General features: G+C 44.5%; 2 protein-coding genes across 3 annotated transcripts; one reads left to right on the top strand and one right to left on the bottom strand.

The window, feature by feature from the left end:
• Positions 1-10,081, top strand: ndel1b (nudE neurodevelopment protein 1-like 1b). Of its 2 annotated transcripts, none has more exons than XM_061701291.1 (9): positions 1-170; positions 2,984-3,080; positions 5,959-6,112; positions 6,966-7,114; positions 7,791-7,927; positions 7,993-8,163; positions 8,604-8,695; positions 8,787-8,932; positions 9,007-10,081. In XM_061701291.1, the coding sequence occupies exons 2-9, from the start codon at positions 2,995-2,997 to the stop codon at positions 9,083-9,085; spliced, it is 1,014 nt and encodes a 337-aa protein (XP_061557275.1). In that variant the 5' UTR covers positions 1-170; positions 2,984-2,994; the 3' UTR covers positions 9,086-10,081. The 2 variants fall into 2 exon arrangements, with proteins under 2 accessions (XP_061557275.1, XP_061557274.1); XM_061701290.1 differs by having other exon boundaries at positions 9,004-10,081.
• Positions 10,082-10,137: 56 nt separating this feature from the next.
• LOC133415142 (medium-chain acyl-CoA ligase ACSF2, mitochondrial-like) lies at positions 10,138-18,733 on the bottom strand. The gene is made up of 17 exons (XM_061700972.1): positions 18,706-18,733; positions 18,545-18,653; positions 17,329-17,524; positions 16,365-16,493; positions 15,979-16,032; positions 15,791-15,909; positions 14,883-15,045; positions 14,714-14,809; positions 13,755-13,906; positions 12,690-12,781; positions 12,536-12,612; positions 12,364-12,471; positions 12,131-12,282; positions 11,595-11,736; positions 10,869-10,979; positions 10,730-10,798; positions 10,138-10,205 (listed from the first exon to the last, which is right to left on the bottom strand). Exons 1-17 carry the CDS (start codon positions 18,731-18,733, stop codon positions 10,155-10,157), a joined length of 1,848 nt encoding a protein of 615 aa, XP_061556956.1. The 3' UTR covers positions 10,138-10,154.
• Positions 18,734-19,288: the final 555 nt, after the last annotated feature.

Genomic DNA, 19,288 nt, shown 5'->3' with positions numbered 1-19,288 from the left:
AGAAGAAGAAGAAGAAGAAGAGGAAGAGGAAGAAGAAGAAGCAAAAGCCAAGCAAGCGGCAACAGGAGGCAGCTCGCCAGCTCGCCAGGCCGGAGGAACCGCGGCGTGTGTACGCGAGCGGCGTTTGGATGTTACAGGCCAGCAGCTTGCCAGCCGGTTGACATGCGCAGGTACCACATTGGCACTCCTTTTTTTCAGCGTTTTGAGCGTTTCGTCCGTTGTGGCAGCTCGACGTCGAGCCGCTGTTTTGCGAGCTTGTTTAAAAAAAAAAAAAAAAAATGTCCCGTTTTTGTTTTGTTTTGTTATTTTGTCTTTAACTTGTCGTTGAAACACTCTTTTCCACGTCCGTGTCTGTTTTCTTTGGAAACGCTGACAAGAAGGTTTTAAATGTGAAGCCACAAGAAGGACCCCGAGCGAAGCGTACCGGGCTTGAATTGAGTTGTCGTTTGACGGGTGCCTCGAATGTTGCGATTGGACTTTAAATGTGAAATGGCTTCTCTCGGACAACCAGGTGTCGTGCTGAGTCCGCACAGTTCCATCTATCATCTGAGCGCCTGTGTTAAAATTGCAGGTGTTTAAACATCAGGAAAATGCCACAAAACAAACATCTGTGTGGGTCGGGAGGAAAACGCCACTCCCTCTATAAATCGCCGTCTGAAATTGTGCTTAAAAGTGGATTTGCAGAAAAAAATGTTAAAATGTGTCAGGGATTTCAACATCAGAAATGTGCGGCAAAACGAGACGGGAACTTTTTCAACGCCATCCCCTTTATATGTCAACGTCTGGATATATATACATATATCATGTTAAAGATGAGTTTGTAGGATTTTATTAAGCATCTGTTTAAACAAATCTTGTCAAGTGTTTAAAGTGCAGAAACATGCTACAAAACACTCATGTGGGTCAGGATTTGTATTTATTTATTTATTTTTTAACACCACTCCCTGTATAAATCTCATGACCGGTTATAGTGCTAAAGGTGAATTTGTATTAAAGGACACTGTTTCTAAAGCTGCAACCCTGAATAATATTTACTAAGAATAATTTCAGTCCACTGGCTCGTAGACGTGTGGTGCCTTTCTTGACATCTTTCGTCTCCATTGCCATGGAAACAGCAGCCATGTTTTTATTTGTTTGCCCCACGACGCTAACACATAAAGCAAACAAGCAGGGATCAATGGATCACTTTTTTAAATGTATTTAACTCGTGTCATGGTGGGTGTTTTGTGGTTTCCGGCAACGAGCAGTATGACGCTGATGTGAGTCAACAGTGATGATGACATTTCTGAGGAATGTTTGAACGAGAGAAGGCTTGAGCGTAGACCTGGGGGTGTGCGGGGGGGAGGGTTTTCTTTGACGTAAAAGCCCTTCGAGGGCCTTATAAATGTATGACAACGTAAAATGCAGTTGAACATGTTTACTATAAGCATATGTGGGGGTGTGGGTTTTCCCCCAAACATGATGAGCCATAGATCTAGCGACTTTTTGTGATGTTATTGGAGACTGTGGAGTCTGTAAGATTCCATCCAGACTAGGAGATGTTCAACTCTTAGCGGCCAGACTGCAAATGAATGGCACTTGCGCAAAACCACCACTGGCGAATTTAACCGCCAGACACTCCAGAGGCACAACTGTTTGTATACTCGCCAGTCAAAGTGCATTTTTATATATATATAATATGTCCGCTTTAACTATGATGTGTCGTCGCAGATGTCTTTACCACGCCACACGGAATTTTCAGATCAGACGAGGCATCTGTAAAGCTGATGTTTATGTGGCAGCGGCACATAATAATAAATAATAAAAGACAATTTACTATACAAGGTTCCGTCATTTACACAGTCCTGACACAAGAACACACACTGAACTAGTTTGCGCAGCAGCGTAAGAACACATTATCACATGGCACAAGAACACACGCTAACTGCTAACTGTTTCATTATTTTGTTAGCTTAACAGCATAGTTGCCCAAGTCATATTTGAAGGTGTTTGAAAAACAAAACAAAAATGTTTTTTTTTTTTTTTTTTTGTAGCAAGCACACTTGTATTTATTGTAGGGATGTTTGGTAGCATTTTTTTTCAGCCCGTTATCAATACGAGTACCGGTTTTCACTCTTGAGTACGCATTGATATAGCGTACAGATTCCAGTAGTACTTTTGATGCATGAAATTTCAATTGACACCATGACAGATAATTGTGAACAAAGACCTGGCTCTGTGATGCACATGATAATTCACCAATGTGTCATACTGTCGCAGTGTAGCGCCAACTACAGGCGAGGAGGACTTGCTCAATGTCCGTTTTTTGTTTTGGTTTTTTTGGCCTTAAGTATCGGTGGCTGGTATCGGCAGCCTTCACGAGTACCTGATACCTTGAAATAAGGCCGGTATCGGCCCGATATCTGGTATCGGTACTCACCCATCCCCACTTTTTTAGTGAGGTGGTACTGGTTCGTTAAAAATGACTAGGGCAATTATGCTATTAGGCTAATGATTTGATTGGTTTATATTTATTGCCGTGAAGTATTTTTCATACAAATATTTACAGCAGTTACGACATTACTCCTGATTTAGCGTAGGTTTGTGATAGTTTGGGGCACATTCTGACTTGCATACTTTAGTGAATGCATATGGATTTGTGTGAAAACTATTTGAACACAAATGGAAACTCCTTATAGCAAACAACTGAAAATCTCTTAATTGAGTAAATAACTTTCCACCAGTTAAATAAATGGGGCAACCTCTAGGCTGCTCCCCAAAAATTCAAAACTGAAGAATCAGGTTAGCGGTTTTATGGAATTTGGGTTAAGTCCATCTTTGTGTGCGTGAAGTGAAAGAAATAGTTGTGGAGAAGGCGGCCCACTTTCACAGTGCGCTGAGCGCTTTGCAGTCCGAGGCTGCGGATGCCTTCACTGACAACTCGCAACAACGTGTAACTTAACATTGTCGCTAACGTCTCCGTTTGTCTCTCCCGCACCCTCAGGAAGTCCTGACATGGACACAGAGATGATTCCCAAGTTTTCCACAAAGGATGAAGAAGTAGACTACTGGAAGTCCCAAGCCCTGAAGTATAAGAAAAGGTAGGATTTACAGTATGTACAGTACAGTTTGAAATGATCCCACAGTGAGGAAAACACATTTAATCCCTTGACGACTGAGTTTGTTTTGGATGGAAAATGTTCCAAATAAGCCCGGTGCGAAGTTACTGATGATGTGGTTTTCCAGCAAATGTTTTTATTTATATATATATATATATATATATATATATATATATATATATAGTCTACAGCTGTGTGTGGGCTTTAAATTTTCTCCCTTTTAAGACGAATGACTAGGTAAGCGTTGTGAAATCGCTGTGTCGTGTGTTGGTCCGGTCATGAGGAAATGACTGTACACTTCAGACGTCATTTTCAAGGCTTTATTAACCCGAAAGGCATTTTTAACATGCTTCACTGTCGTACAAGTACAAAGGCCTGTTCAAAGACAAGCGCAACTAAAATTAATGCCACAAGCAGTGTTGAATGGGCCCTCGCATTTTTTTTTTTTTTCATGGCCAATTGTTAAAACCAGCCGCCCACTTTCGACGGCATGGACAAGAAAAATGGCTTAATTTTGCGTTGCCCGTTTAGGATACCGGTTTACGGTTGGGTTTCATTTGGGCAAATTCCCAAGTTGGAGTTCATCATGAGCCCGTGAATTTCCCTAAAGTTTTGGGCACGCTTGCTTTAAATTTCCGTGCGTCCTTTCATGGTAGACATAGCCACTAATTTTTGTGTCAATCGGTGAAACTGGTGTCAGGTGCTAATTTTATTTTATTTTTTAACTCGGGGGCGTGACAAAGTGAGTTTGGAGACGCATGTTCAGGACCACTAAAAATCAGCCATGTTCATGTCCACACGCGAAGAGTTGAATGACTTTTTTGTCCTTCACTATAATGTGATTAAAGTCTATTAATCGAGACCAGCCTTGATATCCAAGCTAGCTAAATGCTACACTCTTTCACAACCAGCTATTTATTTGTTTTCGGACACGGGCAGACGTATGAAGATGAAGATTCTCCCTTTGTCGGACGGACATTTTGCTGCTCCACAGAGCGTTACAGTTGGGTGACGTGCGAATCAAAATTTCTCTGTAAATTGAAACTACAAAAACACGTTAGTCCACTCAACGCGTTAAACGTCGAAGTGGAGTAGTACAGTCGACTTATTGGTTCAACCACACACACCGGCAAAAAAATGCAATTTTCACTCATGTTAAGGCCACTAAAATTTATTAATTCATTGACAGAATAATCATAAACAACGCTTCCGAGAGAAGCTTCACAGTGCCTAGTGCTCAAGCGTGAATAAAATAAAACTATTCATTCACCCTTTGCCATGGGAACAGGAAAAAAGTCATTTTGATGCTTGTCATTAGATTAGACCTAATGTAGCCTATTCAGCTACATGCTATTTATGTTAGCATCTGCTCAGTAAAAAAAGTACTGGAATTTGACTAACTTTGTATATGCAGTTGATATTTAATTCATTCTACTGAGCGGCCAGACTGTTGTAACTTAAGCAGGCGCTCAAAAATGCAAATGTGCATTTCTTTTACATCTGGAGGAGTATTTTAAACTCTCAAGTTGCTGTATTATTGACTTTCTCTTTCAAAAGGCTCTCGCCCGTACGGTTATCGTTTCACGTGGGCAGGACGCTGTTTGCTTTTGAAAGCGGGGATGTTAAACATTGGCGTTAAAGGGCCCAGAGGCGCGCTGACCGCGCAGCCTTGGCGACGCTGGTATGCGTGCGTGACACCGCTCGCCACCGCGACCGATCAGCTGACGGCACAACAACGTGAGTCTGTGTGTGTGTGTGTTTGCATGTGTATCATCACGCCACACTCTGACTAAAATCGATTTTATTGATTCATTTTGAGATTTGTCAGGACATTTTTTTTAAAGCAGCTTCCACAGTTCAGCGTGGTGAACAACATGGCTGCAAAAAAAGAGGAGCTTGTTTACAAAAAGCACAGTCAGCGTTGTCCAGCGACAATTATTCCAAAAAGCAACTAGCAACTTTGATTCCTGCTAGGAAACAGAAAAGATGAGCGGAAACATTTTCACATTATTATTCTGTTGGACAAGAGAGGAGTTCAGTTGCGCTGAAGATTGCCAATGACCTGGTGCCAAGTTATACGGTGCAAAAGCAGCGATTCGATCAGTTTGTTGGAAAACTTTGACCCGCTATAAATCTTTCCAAACTGCCAATATATTTATATTTATAATAGTAATTTATGAAGGATCCTGTAATTGCAAGTGTTTTCCCCCCTAGGGAGCACTTAAATTGACATTTGTAAAGAAAACAATCCCAGATGTTTAAAAAAAAAAAAAAAAACTAAAATTGTGTTGATAGGACATTGTCATTTGTCGTTGTCATTTTTCTATAAGCAAAGAATACAGAAAAATCAAAATGGAAAATTTGAATTTTGTGACGGAGGGGGGAACTTGGCCAGCCTTGCTCTGAACAAGTATCCTGTCTCTTTGTCATATACTCATCCTGTTTCACATTTCCACAAGTCTCTGACCACTGAACTCACCACACATGCACACACACACACACACACACACACACACACACACACACACACTGCCGACAGCATATGGCAGCCAGCCCGTTTGTCTCAGCGACCTTTGAACCAGCAGCGGCCGCAGGTCAGCTGTCTCTCTGCGACGATATTTTTAGAACGATTAGCAATTCTGAGAGCCTCGCTTGTAATTGTTTAGCGTGAACAAATCCACGAATATCAGACCCTTGCTGCTGCTGTGGGTTTTATTGGTGGTCAGTGGAGAAGAAACTAGAACACGCTGCGCCTGGCACCTCATTTAGACAAAAGACACCTTTTCCAGAGCGCCGCTGAGAACTGACAATGAGCGTTAGTGTAACCCCTGTGGGTGCGCGCTTCTTTTGTGCCGTCCAGCTGCCACGATGCCCGGGAGGAGCTGCAGGAGTTTCAGGAGGGCAGCCAAGAGCTGGAGGCAGAGCTGGAGGCGCAGCTCGGCCAGGCCGAACAGCGCCTGCGCGACCTGCAGAGCGAGAATGAGCGGCTGAAGAACGAGGTGGACAACCTCAAGGTAACCGCCGACTCGCCTCCCGGTTTACTTGGGGATTTGGACAGCTCGGCTCCGGGATTACGGCACCGACAAAGCCACCTGTGGTTACGTAACAGCTCATCTTCAATTAGTCCAATGGCTCTGGCGTACGACTGTTGTTGCTTACAAATTGAGACACGGCCGCGCTCTTACTGTAATTTCTCGTGTATAATGCGCATTTGTTTCCCCCCAAAAGTTCATCAAAAGTTGAGAGAGCGCTTTATACACGGGTATCAGGAAAATGACAAAAATATTTTACTTTGCGGCATATAAACCAGTACAAAGGGGTTGTGAAAAGTACTACTGTATTTAAGAACATCCCAATTACATCAGTGGATGCACACAGAGCAGAATATTTCTTTGAGAAAAACAAAATACCGATAAGTTTTGTCCGAGCCATGCGTTGAACATGAGTAGCAGCAAATTGATGGTGTGCATTATACATAAGTAGAAGGGTTTTCCTCATTTTTTGGGGTCCGCATTATTCTCGAGAGCATATTATACACAGGAAATTACAGTAATTGATTTGATCCATTTTCCCTCCATCCACATTCTGTACTGCTTTTTGAGTTTATTAGTCGGGGTGAGTTTTGTCTTTGAAAAGTAGATTTTTAGGTGGCTACCATAATTGAAAGTGCATCCGGACTGCAAAATCTGTGACTTTTGTATTAACAAAGGGGGGATTTAAATGTTTTAAATTGTGGGTTCTGCTATATATTCTTCCAAAGTCTTCCACATGTAATCTTCCACCTCCCGACGTGTGCAAACCCTGCTTCTTTCTCTCGACGCGTGTGGCGCTTTACATGAAGTCCTTCCCGTGCCGCTGTCTCTCCAGGAAAAGCTGGAGAAGCAGTACGCTCAGAGCTACGAGCAGATCTGCGTGCTGGAGGACGACCTGGGCCGGACGCGGAGCATCAAGGAGCAGCTCCACAAATCCGTGCGCAAGCTCGAGCAGGCCAACGACGACCTGGAGAGAGCCAAGAGGTGCGACTGACCCTTTCGCTTTGCTCTCAGCTCTTTTGGAGATATAGTCACCCCGATTATTGACATATTAAACTAGTATGGCACATATATCCATTTTCTATAGAGCTTGTCTTTACTCGTGTCGCGGGGGGACCCGGAGTCTAGTCTTCAATTACAATTTGCTAGTCTAATAGCATCATTGCCCAAGTCCTTATTGAACATTCTTATTTGTTGCGTATTTTCTTGTTTGGCAAAAACAAGAAAATACGCAACAAATAAGAGTTTGTGTGCCTCGATTCAAACTTTGCTGATTACTACAACCTGGATGAATAAGAATCTACACAGACATAAAAGAAACCCTAAAAGCACTTTGGTATGTTCTATTGACATTGTGACCTGGACGATTTTTCTATGAGGCTAAGAAATTAGATTTTAAAAAATGACTAAAAAAAACGAGTCGATTACAGTCTGGCAAGTAACTTTCCACCTAAGTCATGCTACTTATACTATGTTTATGCTACATAATGTCTAAAAATGTCTTCACTTAGATTGATTGCCAGATAACATACAGATGTTCAGATTTCCCCCCCGCCCCCTTTCTTTCTCTCCCACACGTTTGCCTTGCCACTAGTTGCTAGGCATAATTCATGCGGCTCAGTCATAACTGCCCCATACAGTGAACATTTTTGCCGTGCAGGGCGACCATCGTGTCCCTGGAGGACTTCGAGGGCCGCTTAAACCAGGCCATCGAGAGAAACGCCTTCCTGGAGAGCGAGCTGGACGAGAAGGAGTCGCTGCTGGTGTCCGTGCAGCGTCTCAAAGACGAGGCACGAGGTAGGGACGCAAACCCAAACTGGAGCGTAGGCGGCCCTTTGACTTTGCGCCGCTCTCCCCCGCAGACCTCCGACAGGAACTGGCGGTGCGGGAGAGGACGACGGACAGGATGTCGGCGCCCGGCTCCCCGACGTCTGACGCGGACAACGCCGACTCGGCCGTGCCGGCGTCTGCGTCGCTGCCTGCGACGCCGGTGGGACAGAGCGCGACAGAACATCTCTTTGTCGGCCCGAAAGGTCGGTGCCGTTTCGTGAGCCAATGGGAACCCAGACCGTTTCATGGATCCTTATTATAATTTAATATACATTTTGTTCAAAGTACCTCCTTTCAGCCATGCTGCTTTCGCAGTTTTTCTGAGATTTGTTATTCGGCCAATCAAATTAAGTTTAGTCAGATCAGACGAGACGTTCAGCACAATTGCATAGTGTTGATATTTAGATATTTTTGGGGGGGATAAAAGTCATAATATTACAAGAATAGTTATATTTTCGCGTTGTAATATTACAAGAAAAAAAAGTCATCCTTGGGAGAAAAATGTGTATGTTTTTTAAAATAAAGTCGCAATCTTACAAGAATAATCGTATTACGTCTTGAATCTCGTGTGCGATTAGTGCGGCGCTAGTACTGCGGCAACGCACGCTGTGTGTCGTAAACGTGTGCCGCCGTTTGTCGTCAGCGTCGACCAACGGCTGCGGCGGCTCGTCCCTCACGCCTTCGGCCAGAATGTCGGCTCTCAACATCGTCGGCGATCTGCTCAGGAAAGTCGGGGTGGGTCCTCTTCCCGTTTCGTCAAAAGCGCGAGGCTAACAGACACGTCGCTCTTCGACGATGGCAATAAATACAAATATTGGTCCGCCAGGCTTTGGAGTCCAAACTGGCCGCCTGCAGGAGCTTTGCCAAAGACCCGGCGGTGAGAAAAAGCCTCCCCGCGGACAACGGCGCCCTCGTCAACGGCAACGCCACCAAGTTCTCTCACACCCTGCACACCACCTACTTCGACAAAAGGTGAGAGCCCGCTTTCTTAAAAAGCGAGCCGAGGCTCCGGTCGCGGATTATTAAGCCGTCTTCCCTGACAGCAGCGCCGTAAACGGACTGGATCCTGGCACGCTGACCTCCAGGACCGTGTCCCCGCCGGGCCTGCTGCCGCTCAGCGTGTGACGACGAGGACAATCGGAGGGCACGAGACGGTTACGCGTGAGTGTGCGTTTGCACTAGAGACTTGCTGACTACAGGACCTGTCTCAATTTTTTGTGTTTATTTTTGGGGGGGGGGGGGGGATTCCATCACGTGCGCGTAACATTGCGCTTTATCTGAATGCCAATGTGTGGACCCGTTTTTTTGTTTTTGCGGCGGCGCACCGTCTCCCCTAACGACAAAAGGTCCCGTGGGACCTCGCTACTTCTCCTGTGATTTGCACATTTGGACGACTTCCTCCCCAGTTCAGAATGTATTCTATTTCATGAAAAGGGACGTGTTCTTATTAACTTATGTCACCGTAAGCGTTACAGCAATGCAGTATTCTCTCACATGTGGAGGTGTTTTTTTGTTGTTGTTATTTTTTTTGGGGGGGGGGGGGGTTGTCCCCGTCCTCCCCACGTCCACAGTTATGACTGAAGTGAATGTTGATCGTTCCAAACTTCGTAGCCAAAGTGCACGTGTGTGGAGTGCGTCTTTTTATAAATGTTGTTTTTGTGTGTGAATGAAAAAGAAAGACGAGAAAGAAGTAATGTATGAATTTACTTTGCAAATTGCCCTTAAGTGTGAATGTAGTTTTTTTTTTTTTTTTTTTTAATTTATGTGTTTTTTTTTATTTTTTGGGGGTACAAGCACTACAGAAAATGGTTGCGGATGTGTGAAACAAATGTTAAGCAGGTTCGACTCTGCAAAACTAGTCCTGGCTTGGCGATTAGTCGTTATTATTTCAAGCCACAAAATGTCCGCCTGTTACCGACGCGCGCTCCGCCAAGCGTGCGTACGTAGCTCGCCAAGATGGCCGTTTGGCCACCTTTATACATGAGATCCACCTGAAGGTCCTTTTTATTTATTATTGTTGCCCAGTTTGTACGGCGTGTTTCAACGGTGCGTGGCGGTTCCATCCTCTGCGGGCTTGATCTTAACTTCGTTTGAATAAATAAAGATTGACATGAGCCACGGCGTCGTGTGTCCTTTTTTTTTTTTTCACGCGGCGGCTTCTTCGGCGCGTGTTCCGGCTTTCTTCCGGAGTTTTCTACAGGCCCAGATGCTTCTCCATGTCCACCTTCAATACGTTCTTCTTGATCTACAAGGAGAGAGCAGCCATTACTGTTTTTTTTTTTTGGGTGTTCAGTTACTTGGTTAGTTTCTTTGTTTATAGTCACGTAGTTACTGTTACTTAGCTACAATTGCACAGTTACAATTACTTAGTTAAAGTTACTTCATTCCAGTCAAAGTTATTTGGCTACAAACTGGGGGTGTGGCTGTGTTCAGAATGAACCAATCACATTCAAGCTTATTAAATGAGAGTCTGCACACACCTTAACCCCAAATAAAGTTCAGCTGTTCTAGTAGACTATTCCTGATTTTTGCTTTCCAGCAGAAGCCAAAGGTTTTACAGCAACTGCTATTTTGAAGTGTTCATCATTCCTTCCACCCGATTACAGCTGAAGAAAAACTGTCGGCGTGGTGTTCTTTTGCTGAGGAGCAGAGTTGCGTTTGCGCCGTTTGGGAGATGTCGTTGCAGTCCGATGATCGTTTTTTAAAACTCAAATTTGGTCCTTGAGCACAGAGGTTTGCCCAGCCCGATTCCGAAGCTCCTCGTCTTACCTTTCTGCTGGCAGTCAGTGGGTAGCTGTCCACGAACACCACGTAGTGCGGGATTTTGAAGTGCGAAATCTAAAAGGGAAGCGCCATCAGCGTGCGTCGAGTCGAAAATGTCGCCGTTGTCGCGCGTCCGCGCCGTCACCTGGCCTTTGCAGAACGTTCTGATCTCGTCCGCCGTGCTCGTTTGTCCTTCCTTGAGCCTGATGCAAGCGCACACTTGCTCCCCGAGACGCTCGTCTTTCACTCCGACCACCTGGAAGACAAAAGATTTACATATGTTCATATAATATATAATGTTAATACTTGGTTAATTGATTTAGGAAAATCATTGGTAAAATTTGAAATGTACATTGACATTTAACATATGTGGATTTATTTTTAATAATTGGTTAACTGATTTATTATTGGTTGATATATTCTAAATTGGAAAATAAGATGTTTGTAAAATAAACAGTGCAATTTCACATTTAAATTTTTCATTCATATATTGAATAATAAAATATTTTAAAAATAAATTGTATGTATACTGTATATTTGACATTTGTTTAAATATTGAATTAGTTTTTTGTAAAGTAAAATAAAAATTTACATTTCAAATGTATTTTATTAAGTAATCAGTTATTGATTCATTGTAAAATAAACTACATATAAAATGTTTTGAGTTTATTAAATAATTGGTTTCCTTTTTTGGTAAAATTGAAAAATAAATTAACATTTGTATGTTCATTTTATTAAATTCTAATTTGTTATAATTTCAATAGTCTGTTTAACAAATAATAATAATAATAATAAACATTAAAAAATCCAAAATGTTGCCCAGCAGCCCCGCAGAATGTCACAGTGAGCTGTTTGCGCTCAGCGTTCGTACCTGCACCTCCTGCACTTTGCCGTTGGTGTAGAGAAAGCTCTCGACCTCGGCGGGGTAGATGTTCTCGCCCCCGCGGATGATCATGTCCTTGATGCGACCTTCGATGGAGCCGTAGCCCAGCGCGTTGAGGCGGGCCACGTCCCTGCGCGCACAAGTCACGCGTTCGCAAAGACGGGCTTGGCGGAGTTTGGCGTGGAAGAAGCGCATCGATCGCAAGACTGCAAGCTGCTCAGACTACGAGGGTGAGTGCAACATCTGCTATTGCTTTCATAGTGGCATGGCAAGTCTTTTTTTCCCCCTTTATTTATGTGCAGTGTTAATATTCAAACGGCATAATGTTACGGTGGCTTATAATATGAAATACACTTTTAGGACTAAAATATCTGTCTCATTATTGATGCACACTCGGGCCTACTACGCTAATGTACTGTATTTGAATGTCGGTCATGACGGGCCAAGTATTGATGAATTTTTTTCTGCGGTGGTTCTTTCAAAAGTTAGCGAGCCCCCGCCCGTGTTTTTGCGGACAGTCTCACCCGGTCCTGTACCAGCGGTCGGGGCCGACCACCTCTCGGGTCTTGTCGGGGTCGTCCCAGTAGCCGAGCATCACGCAGCTGCCCCGGATCAGCAGCTCCCCGGCGGCGCCCAGCGGGACCGTCTCGCCCGTGTCCACGTCCGCCACCTTGGCCTGCCCACAAAGAAACGTACAGCGCGTCCCCGAGAAATGTCCAATATTTTGGGGACACCCGGCGGACGTAAGCGCGCGTACCTCGACGTGGTGCATGACGCAGCCGACCGTGTTGAGCTTGAGGTCGTCGTTGTCGAGCGGGAAGCCCAAGAAGGTGACGGGGCTGTTCTCCGTGGTGCCGTAGCCGATCTGAAAAACGGACGTGACCTCATAACGGTGAGGTCACGCGGGTGTACCTGATGACGTGGCTCACCATGATCTCTTTCACGTTCATCTTGGCCCGCACGTTGGCCACCAGCTCGGGGGCGCACGGGGACGCCGCCATGATACCTAAAGCGTCAGCGCATATTAACAGGAACTTCCGTCCGAAGATTGAAAGCGCAGCAAGCGCGTCGCCGTTGTCTCACCGCCTTCCATTGAGGACAAATCGTACTTTTCCAGATCTTTCTGGCTCAGCATGTCTGTGAACATGGTGGGAGTGCCGTAGATGAACGTGCACCTTCAACAAAAGTAAGAACAATTATTTTTCTTTGAATAAGCTGTTTATGTCACATGCGTTCACGATTGTGTACAGGCTCGATGCATGGCGTCGGTGCTTTATGATTCTCTCCGTTTTCAGCACTTTGCTGCCATCTTGTGGCATTTATACATAACTACAAACCCCTTTTTGTGGGGAGTGTCAATTGTTTTTGGATTTTTGCTGTTCGTGGCAGTTCCCTTTCCTCCACCAATAGCAGGAATTCATTGCCTATACATATTGTAAAAATAGATTCACATAGGATTGTTTAATGTAGGTTTATATTTTTGTTTATTTTTAAATACACTTGATATGAATGACTACATTTTAGTTGTATCCAAATGATTTACACAAGAAGGGTATTTTAAAGATGTTCGATACATAATTTATATTTTTTATATACAATGTTAATTTTGAAAGATTTACTTTTTAGGTAAATGATAAAGGCAACATTTTTTTATTTGTACTGTTATACTGTATATGATTCAATTCCAATTTTATGTAAACTTATGTAATTAGGATTTTCTGTCTCATTTTTAATATATACATTTAATATTTCAATATATTCTCTGATACATAATTTTATTGTACAACATTATGGAATAATGTTACAATTATTTTAATTTTATATATATTTTTATTGAATTTGATTTCTTTAATATTAGCGGGGACGTTTTCTAAATTTGTACAAAATCACAATAATTGGTTTGATTAGTTTTACACGATTGAAATGTTTTGTACTGTAAAGGTTTGAACGCGCTTTCTCACTTAATAGCACTGGAAACCTTTGACTGGTAGTATAATGTATAGTTTTATTTGATGTGACTTATTGACAGCTTCCAAATACTTGCTGTCGGTAGGAAGGTGCAGTGCCGTTCGATGCCGCCGTGACAGCGCAATAAAAAAAGAGTCGTCATCAGGTTAGATGTGCAATAACAACAATGGGGAGCGTTACTTTTCCTTGTGAATGGCCTCCAGGTTGGCTCGGCTGTCGTAGGCGGTGGACGGAAAGACCAGCGTGATGCCGTGCAGGGCCATGCACATGCCGCCCACCACCGACCCGAAGCAGTGGTACATGGGCACCGGCGTACACACCCGCACCCGAGGCTGTTGAAGGGGGTAAGACGCCAGGTTCGTGCACATTGACTTGCGAGTGCTCCAACTTACGGGTTTTTTGTTGTTGTTAGCCGTCGCTTCAGATTCGCAGCCGCTCGAGTGAAACGAATAAAACGGAGCGATCGAGGTCCTGCCATGCCCTCGCGTGTGGGCAAGGAGAGCCACGTTCGCTGAGGCACATTCGGCCGTTTATTGAAGGGGATAAAATAGTGTATAAATACTGCAAATTTCCCACTTGTGGGACTAATGAAGCTTATGTCAACAAAATGAGAACGCTCGCAAGGAGCTGCTGTAGGCCACGACTCACACGCAGATGCTCACACACTGGCTAACCAGATGACCTGACTCCAGCCAATAAAAAAACAATGTAATTTAGAAGAAAATTAGCACTAGAATATTATGCTTCATAAGACATGTAGTAATGGCAATTAAATAGAATCCCAATAATGAAACACTTTTTGCTTCGGTTCGATGGACATTGCGCTGCTGCTTGTGTGTCCACCTCGGCCAACTGGGGGCAGTATAATACGGGCAGCCAGACATGCGTAAGGAAGCTGGTCGACGATTCCTCAGCAAGCTGCAGTAAAATTGATCGTTCTTCGCAGAGGATAAAAAAATATATGGCTGTGAGTATTGTTACACTATCTGTCTACATGTGTTGCGCCACCGCTTGTGTTCGGATACGAAATACCTCACAAGTCAAAGCAAAACGACGACGACAACAACAAATCAAATCCTGCAAAAGTCTGATCACTTGTATTTGGAGGCTCCGCCTCGTACGAGCGAGTAGGCACTTACCCTCCGGTCGTAACCCGCTCGGAGCCCCAGGAAGTAGCCGTTATTCACCACGTTGTGGTGGGAGAGCGTGACTCCCTTGGGGTTGCCGGTGGTGCCCTGGAAGAAGGGGGGACGCGTGGAGGTCACGCCACAGGAAGTCGGGACCCCGCAAGCGGAATGGGCGGCTTACGGAGGTGAACTGAATGTTGATGGCGTCGTCGCACGACAGTTTGCCGTGAAGCTCGCTCAGCCGGCGCCGGTGACGACTCTCCGCCGCTTGGAAAACGTCGTCCGTGTGCAGCATGTCCGCCTCCCGGCTGTCCGTCACGATCACCACGCGCAGATCTGGCAACCTTGGGGGTACGCGCGCTTATTAACCCGCCGATTCATTTTATTTTTTTTTGTTGTTTGTTTATTCAACACAAGACTGGTTGCTAGAAAATAAAATTACACAAATATGTTTTTAAAACAATGCACAAAACAAAACAAGTAGAAGGCAGCAGTAGATTTTTCTACATTACCCACTGCATGAAGCTAAAGAAACTAAAACTAAAATGATCCCCACCCAGGCATATTGTCACCCATCTTACGCTGTGGGTCAAATTGACCCACTTGAAAGTCTTAAGTCTATAAAACATTATTTTACAAAATGTTGTGGGGTCAAATTGACCGATCATAACGTCTAATAATTTATATACAAGTTTTTCAAAAAGGTACAAATATTTTACAAAATGCGGTGGGTCAAATTGGTCCATTATAAAGTCTACAAATCGATAAAAAATACTTTGTGTACAAATATTTTATAAAATGGAAAAAAACTGAAAATGCCTTCTGCTGGACTTTTGTTCTTCTTGTGAGATGCAACATAACAGTAGGGTTCACATACCATATGTGGGTATTTGCAAGTGATTATTATTTGTTGCAAAATTTTATGAAAAGAAGAAGATGGGGCCTTTTTTACATTACAATTTTTTTTAGTTTTTAAAACTGGGTTAGGGTTATACCTTTTACCCACAACGCATCAGGAAAGTAAAAAAAAGAATACAAAAATACACAAAAAGGTGATTATTCCGATTTTTTTTCTCGTCTGGGTGTTACCTGGAGCTGCGGATGGCCCCCGGCGGCGACGTGTTGATCTCCGGGCAAATCTGCCGGAGCATCTCGCAGAACCTTTGCGTCTTAAAGCTGCTGGGACAAACCACCGCTTTGCACTGCACCTGCCGTCACAACGAGCGCGGCGTCACGTCAGTTGGAATTTATTCAGACTGTCGAAAAACAACGACAACCTTTTTGAGTGTGAACTCCACTTCTTTGAGCTGATAGGCCGGGTTTAAGGACACCTGCCAGGGACAAAATATGAAGTTACACAGGCCACAATCTTAGGCACATCTGCATTATCTACTCAGTACTCATACAAAAAATAATAATCATGATTGAATTCATAAGTAATTGTATTTCTATTTTTTAACCTACATTACCGACTTGAGATACAGTAATAAACATACGGCTGTTTCACTGACAATCATTGTAGGACGTGTGAAAAGAAAGATGTTTTCATTTTGGTTAATCAAACATGAGCGCACGCTTCAGTTCCTTGGCAGCGCTAACAAGCACACCGGCGTCCAAAGTCCTACTCGGTCACGTTCCGAGGATCCCGTCCGCGTCGGCTGACCTGAATGATTCCCGCCTTGGCTGTGGCAAACTGGAAAAGGATCCATTCGTACGTGTTGGGCCCCCAAACGGCCAGACGGTCCCCTCGCTGCAGGCCCAGAGCCAGCAGCCCCGCGGCCGCCTGGTCGACCTGCGCGACAACACGCAAGCGTCTCCAAAATGTCACAACATTTCAAATATGGAAGACAAACAAACGTAAGAATCATGCACACAGCCTGTTTAAAAGATTTTTTTTAACGCAGTAGGCTACAGTACTTTTTTGAAAGTCCAGTTTAGTTGTATTTAGCTTTAATGCGCACTCGGTTTTAATTGGATCATTAAGTTCTTTTTATTTTATTGTCCTGTATTCAAGTACAGTGTTAATGCTCAAACCGCATAATGTTACAATAGCTGTGCATAAATATAGTTAACTGTGGCCAGGAGTTTATAATTACGTGTAGATGCCACAAGATGGTCATGGCATCAACACCATACTTCTAACACGCACACAACCCATGTTACATAAATGGCGGTACTCAATAGTTAATTCAGAAGATTATTAACACGAACAAACCACCTTCATGAGGCTCATCAATAGCGTTAGCTAGCATACTAGCCTAATATGTGGTGACATCACACATGGGCAAAAAAAAAATAAAAAGGCGAAGAATTTGATTTCACCAGATGGTTCGGGCACAAAAACAAGAGATTAGAACAGTTTCCGGGGAAACGAAATCCTTAAATATGCCAATACGTGAATGCGGAATTGCAAATATGAGGAGGTTCATTTTGTACGTTTTTGGAATGAATCCTTGTTTTTGAGGAAAACTTCGGCCTCCTACGCTATTGTATTTTAACGTTGGTCGTGATGCTGGTACTTTGAGAGCTGAGTATTCTTTTTCAGCTGCTGAGAACTTTTCGAAGCAGTGCGCTCAACGAAATCACCGGCGACACAACACGCCATTCGCGCTCGGGCGCAGACGTACGTCCCGCTGAAAGCGCTCGAAGGTTTTCCTGACGCCGTCCTGCAGGAAGACCACGGCTTCGCGCTGGGGCCAGCGCCGGGCGGCGGCCTCCAGGCTCTGGCCCACCGTCGCCGAGAGCAGCGAGACGGCGGACGCGCCGTGGACGTAGCTGCTGCTCAGCGACGGTCCACACGGAGGATGGTCCACGTGCAGCCGCCTGAGCAGGTCAAACAAATGGGGAACGTATTCAGACTTACCAACCAGAGTTTGTCTTGACGCTAGGGCACGACCGATATGGAGTTTTGTTTTTAGGCCGATTCCGACATTTGGCAGAAAAAACAATCGGATGAATCGGTTGCGCACTACTTGATACCGCCACTATCGAGTCGCAATTATAGAAAGTCAGTTTTGGAAAGATGACTTGGGAAATGTTGTTAGTTACAATGAAGTTAAATAAATATATATAAATTGTACATTTTGCTGTGGTCAAATTCTCCTGTTGAAGCCTTTCTGTCGTTTGCCAGTTTTTGTTTAGAATGTGGCAGCACGGTGAACGACAGCCTGCCTCACAGCTCTGAGGAGCGAGGTTCAAATCCCCGGCCCCGCCCGTGCGGAGTTCGCATGTTCCCCCCGTGCCCGCGTGGGGGTTTTCTCCGGGCACTCCGGTTTTCCTCCCACATCCCAAAAACATCCATGGTAGGTTCACTGAAGACTCTAAATTGCCCGTGTGTGCGAATGTGAGTGCGAATGGTTGTTTGTTTGTATGTGCCCCGCGATTGGTTGGCCGCCGCTTCTGGGCGCACCCCGCCTCCTGCCCGATGATAGCTGGGGTAGGGTCCAGCACGCCCGCGACCCTTGTGAGGAGAAGCGGCTCAGATAATGAGCGGTTGGTTGGTTGTATTTTCATTTTTATTGAGCCTTAGTCAAGGTGATGTGTTGGGTCTACGGTTGGATTGATGCACAACGCATGGATGCGGAGATGAAAACCGCTCCGAATAAGTCTGAATCCCGAGACCAACAATGTATAACTTTTGTTTTGAAAAGCATCATAGACAGCACATCGAGTTTACACTGCAGCTGACGAAGCCGCTTAGGATTCCCTTGAAAACGCAAGTCTGCAAATGACGAGAGCAGGTCTGTCGAACTTTGTGCAACTTACCGACACCGCTGGAGCCAGCTTGACCTCCACCCCGTGCTGCGTTCAAGCCCGCGCGCGCATCCGACACTCCGAGCACACCGCCAGAAACGAATAAGTGACGACATGATGAAAATGAATCCGCTGGCAGCGAGGACGGCGTCGGTCTGCAGGCACGCCAGGCAAAAACAGAGAGTGGGCGCTTTATCACCTTTGCGACAAAAGTGAGTTGATCACCACGCGTGTAATGTTTAACCACTAACAGAAGGACAGAGTTGACCTCTGGACCATTGGGCACATATCCAAAGTGCAGTCAGGAGTTTGGAATAAAAACGGACGCCGCTATCAGTAAGAGTCGGGTGGTGTAGTACCACGATGTTCCTCAAGGGGCACCAGACAGATTGATGAATAGTCGATATTGGAAGATAGATGGATCAATAGATGGAGGGATAGCTACAAAAAGTCAGATTTTTTTTTAATTGTAAAAGATTGTAACTTTTGTGATACGGGCCGACTGTGTCATGGGTAGGGACGTTCAATAACACTTTTTTTATTTTTTTTTTTTCAGACCGATGCCAGTCTTGAGTACTCACGCTGGACTACTCACCGATACCAGTTGTACTTTTGATTTCAATTAACACATTGACACATCATTGCGAACAAAGACGCACGTGATGATTCGCCGATGTGGCAAAAATGCTGCAGTGTAGCGCCAACTAATGGCGAGGAGGACTTACTCAATGTTCGTTTTGTTTTGTTTGTGTGTGTATCGGTGGCTAGTGTAGGCAGCCTGCGTAACTTTTTTTCTGATGAGTTCCCAACATTATTCTAATTTTCTGGCAAAAA

This window comes from Phycodurus eques, chromosome 16, assembly GCF_024500275.1.
Source record: "Phycodurus eques isolate BA_2022a chromosome 16, UOR_Pequ_1.1, whole genome shotgun sequence".
NCBI classification, from domain to species: Eukaryota; Metazoa; Chordata; class Actinopteri; order Syngnathiformes; family Syngnathidae; genus Phycodurus; species Phycodurus eques.
The sequence above is the reverse complement of the archived record's forward strand: the minus strand, read 5'-3'. Positions and strand labels throughout refer to the sequence as shown.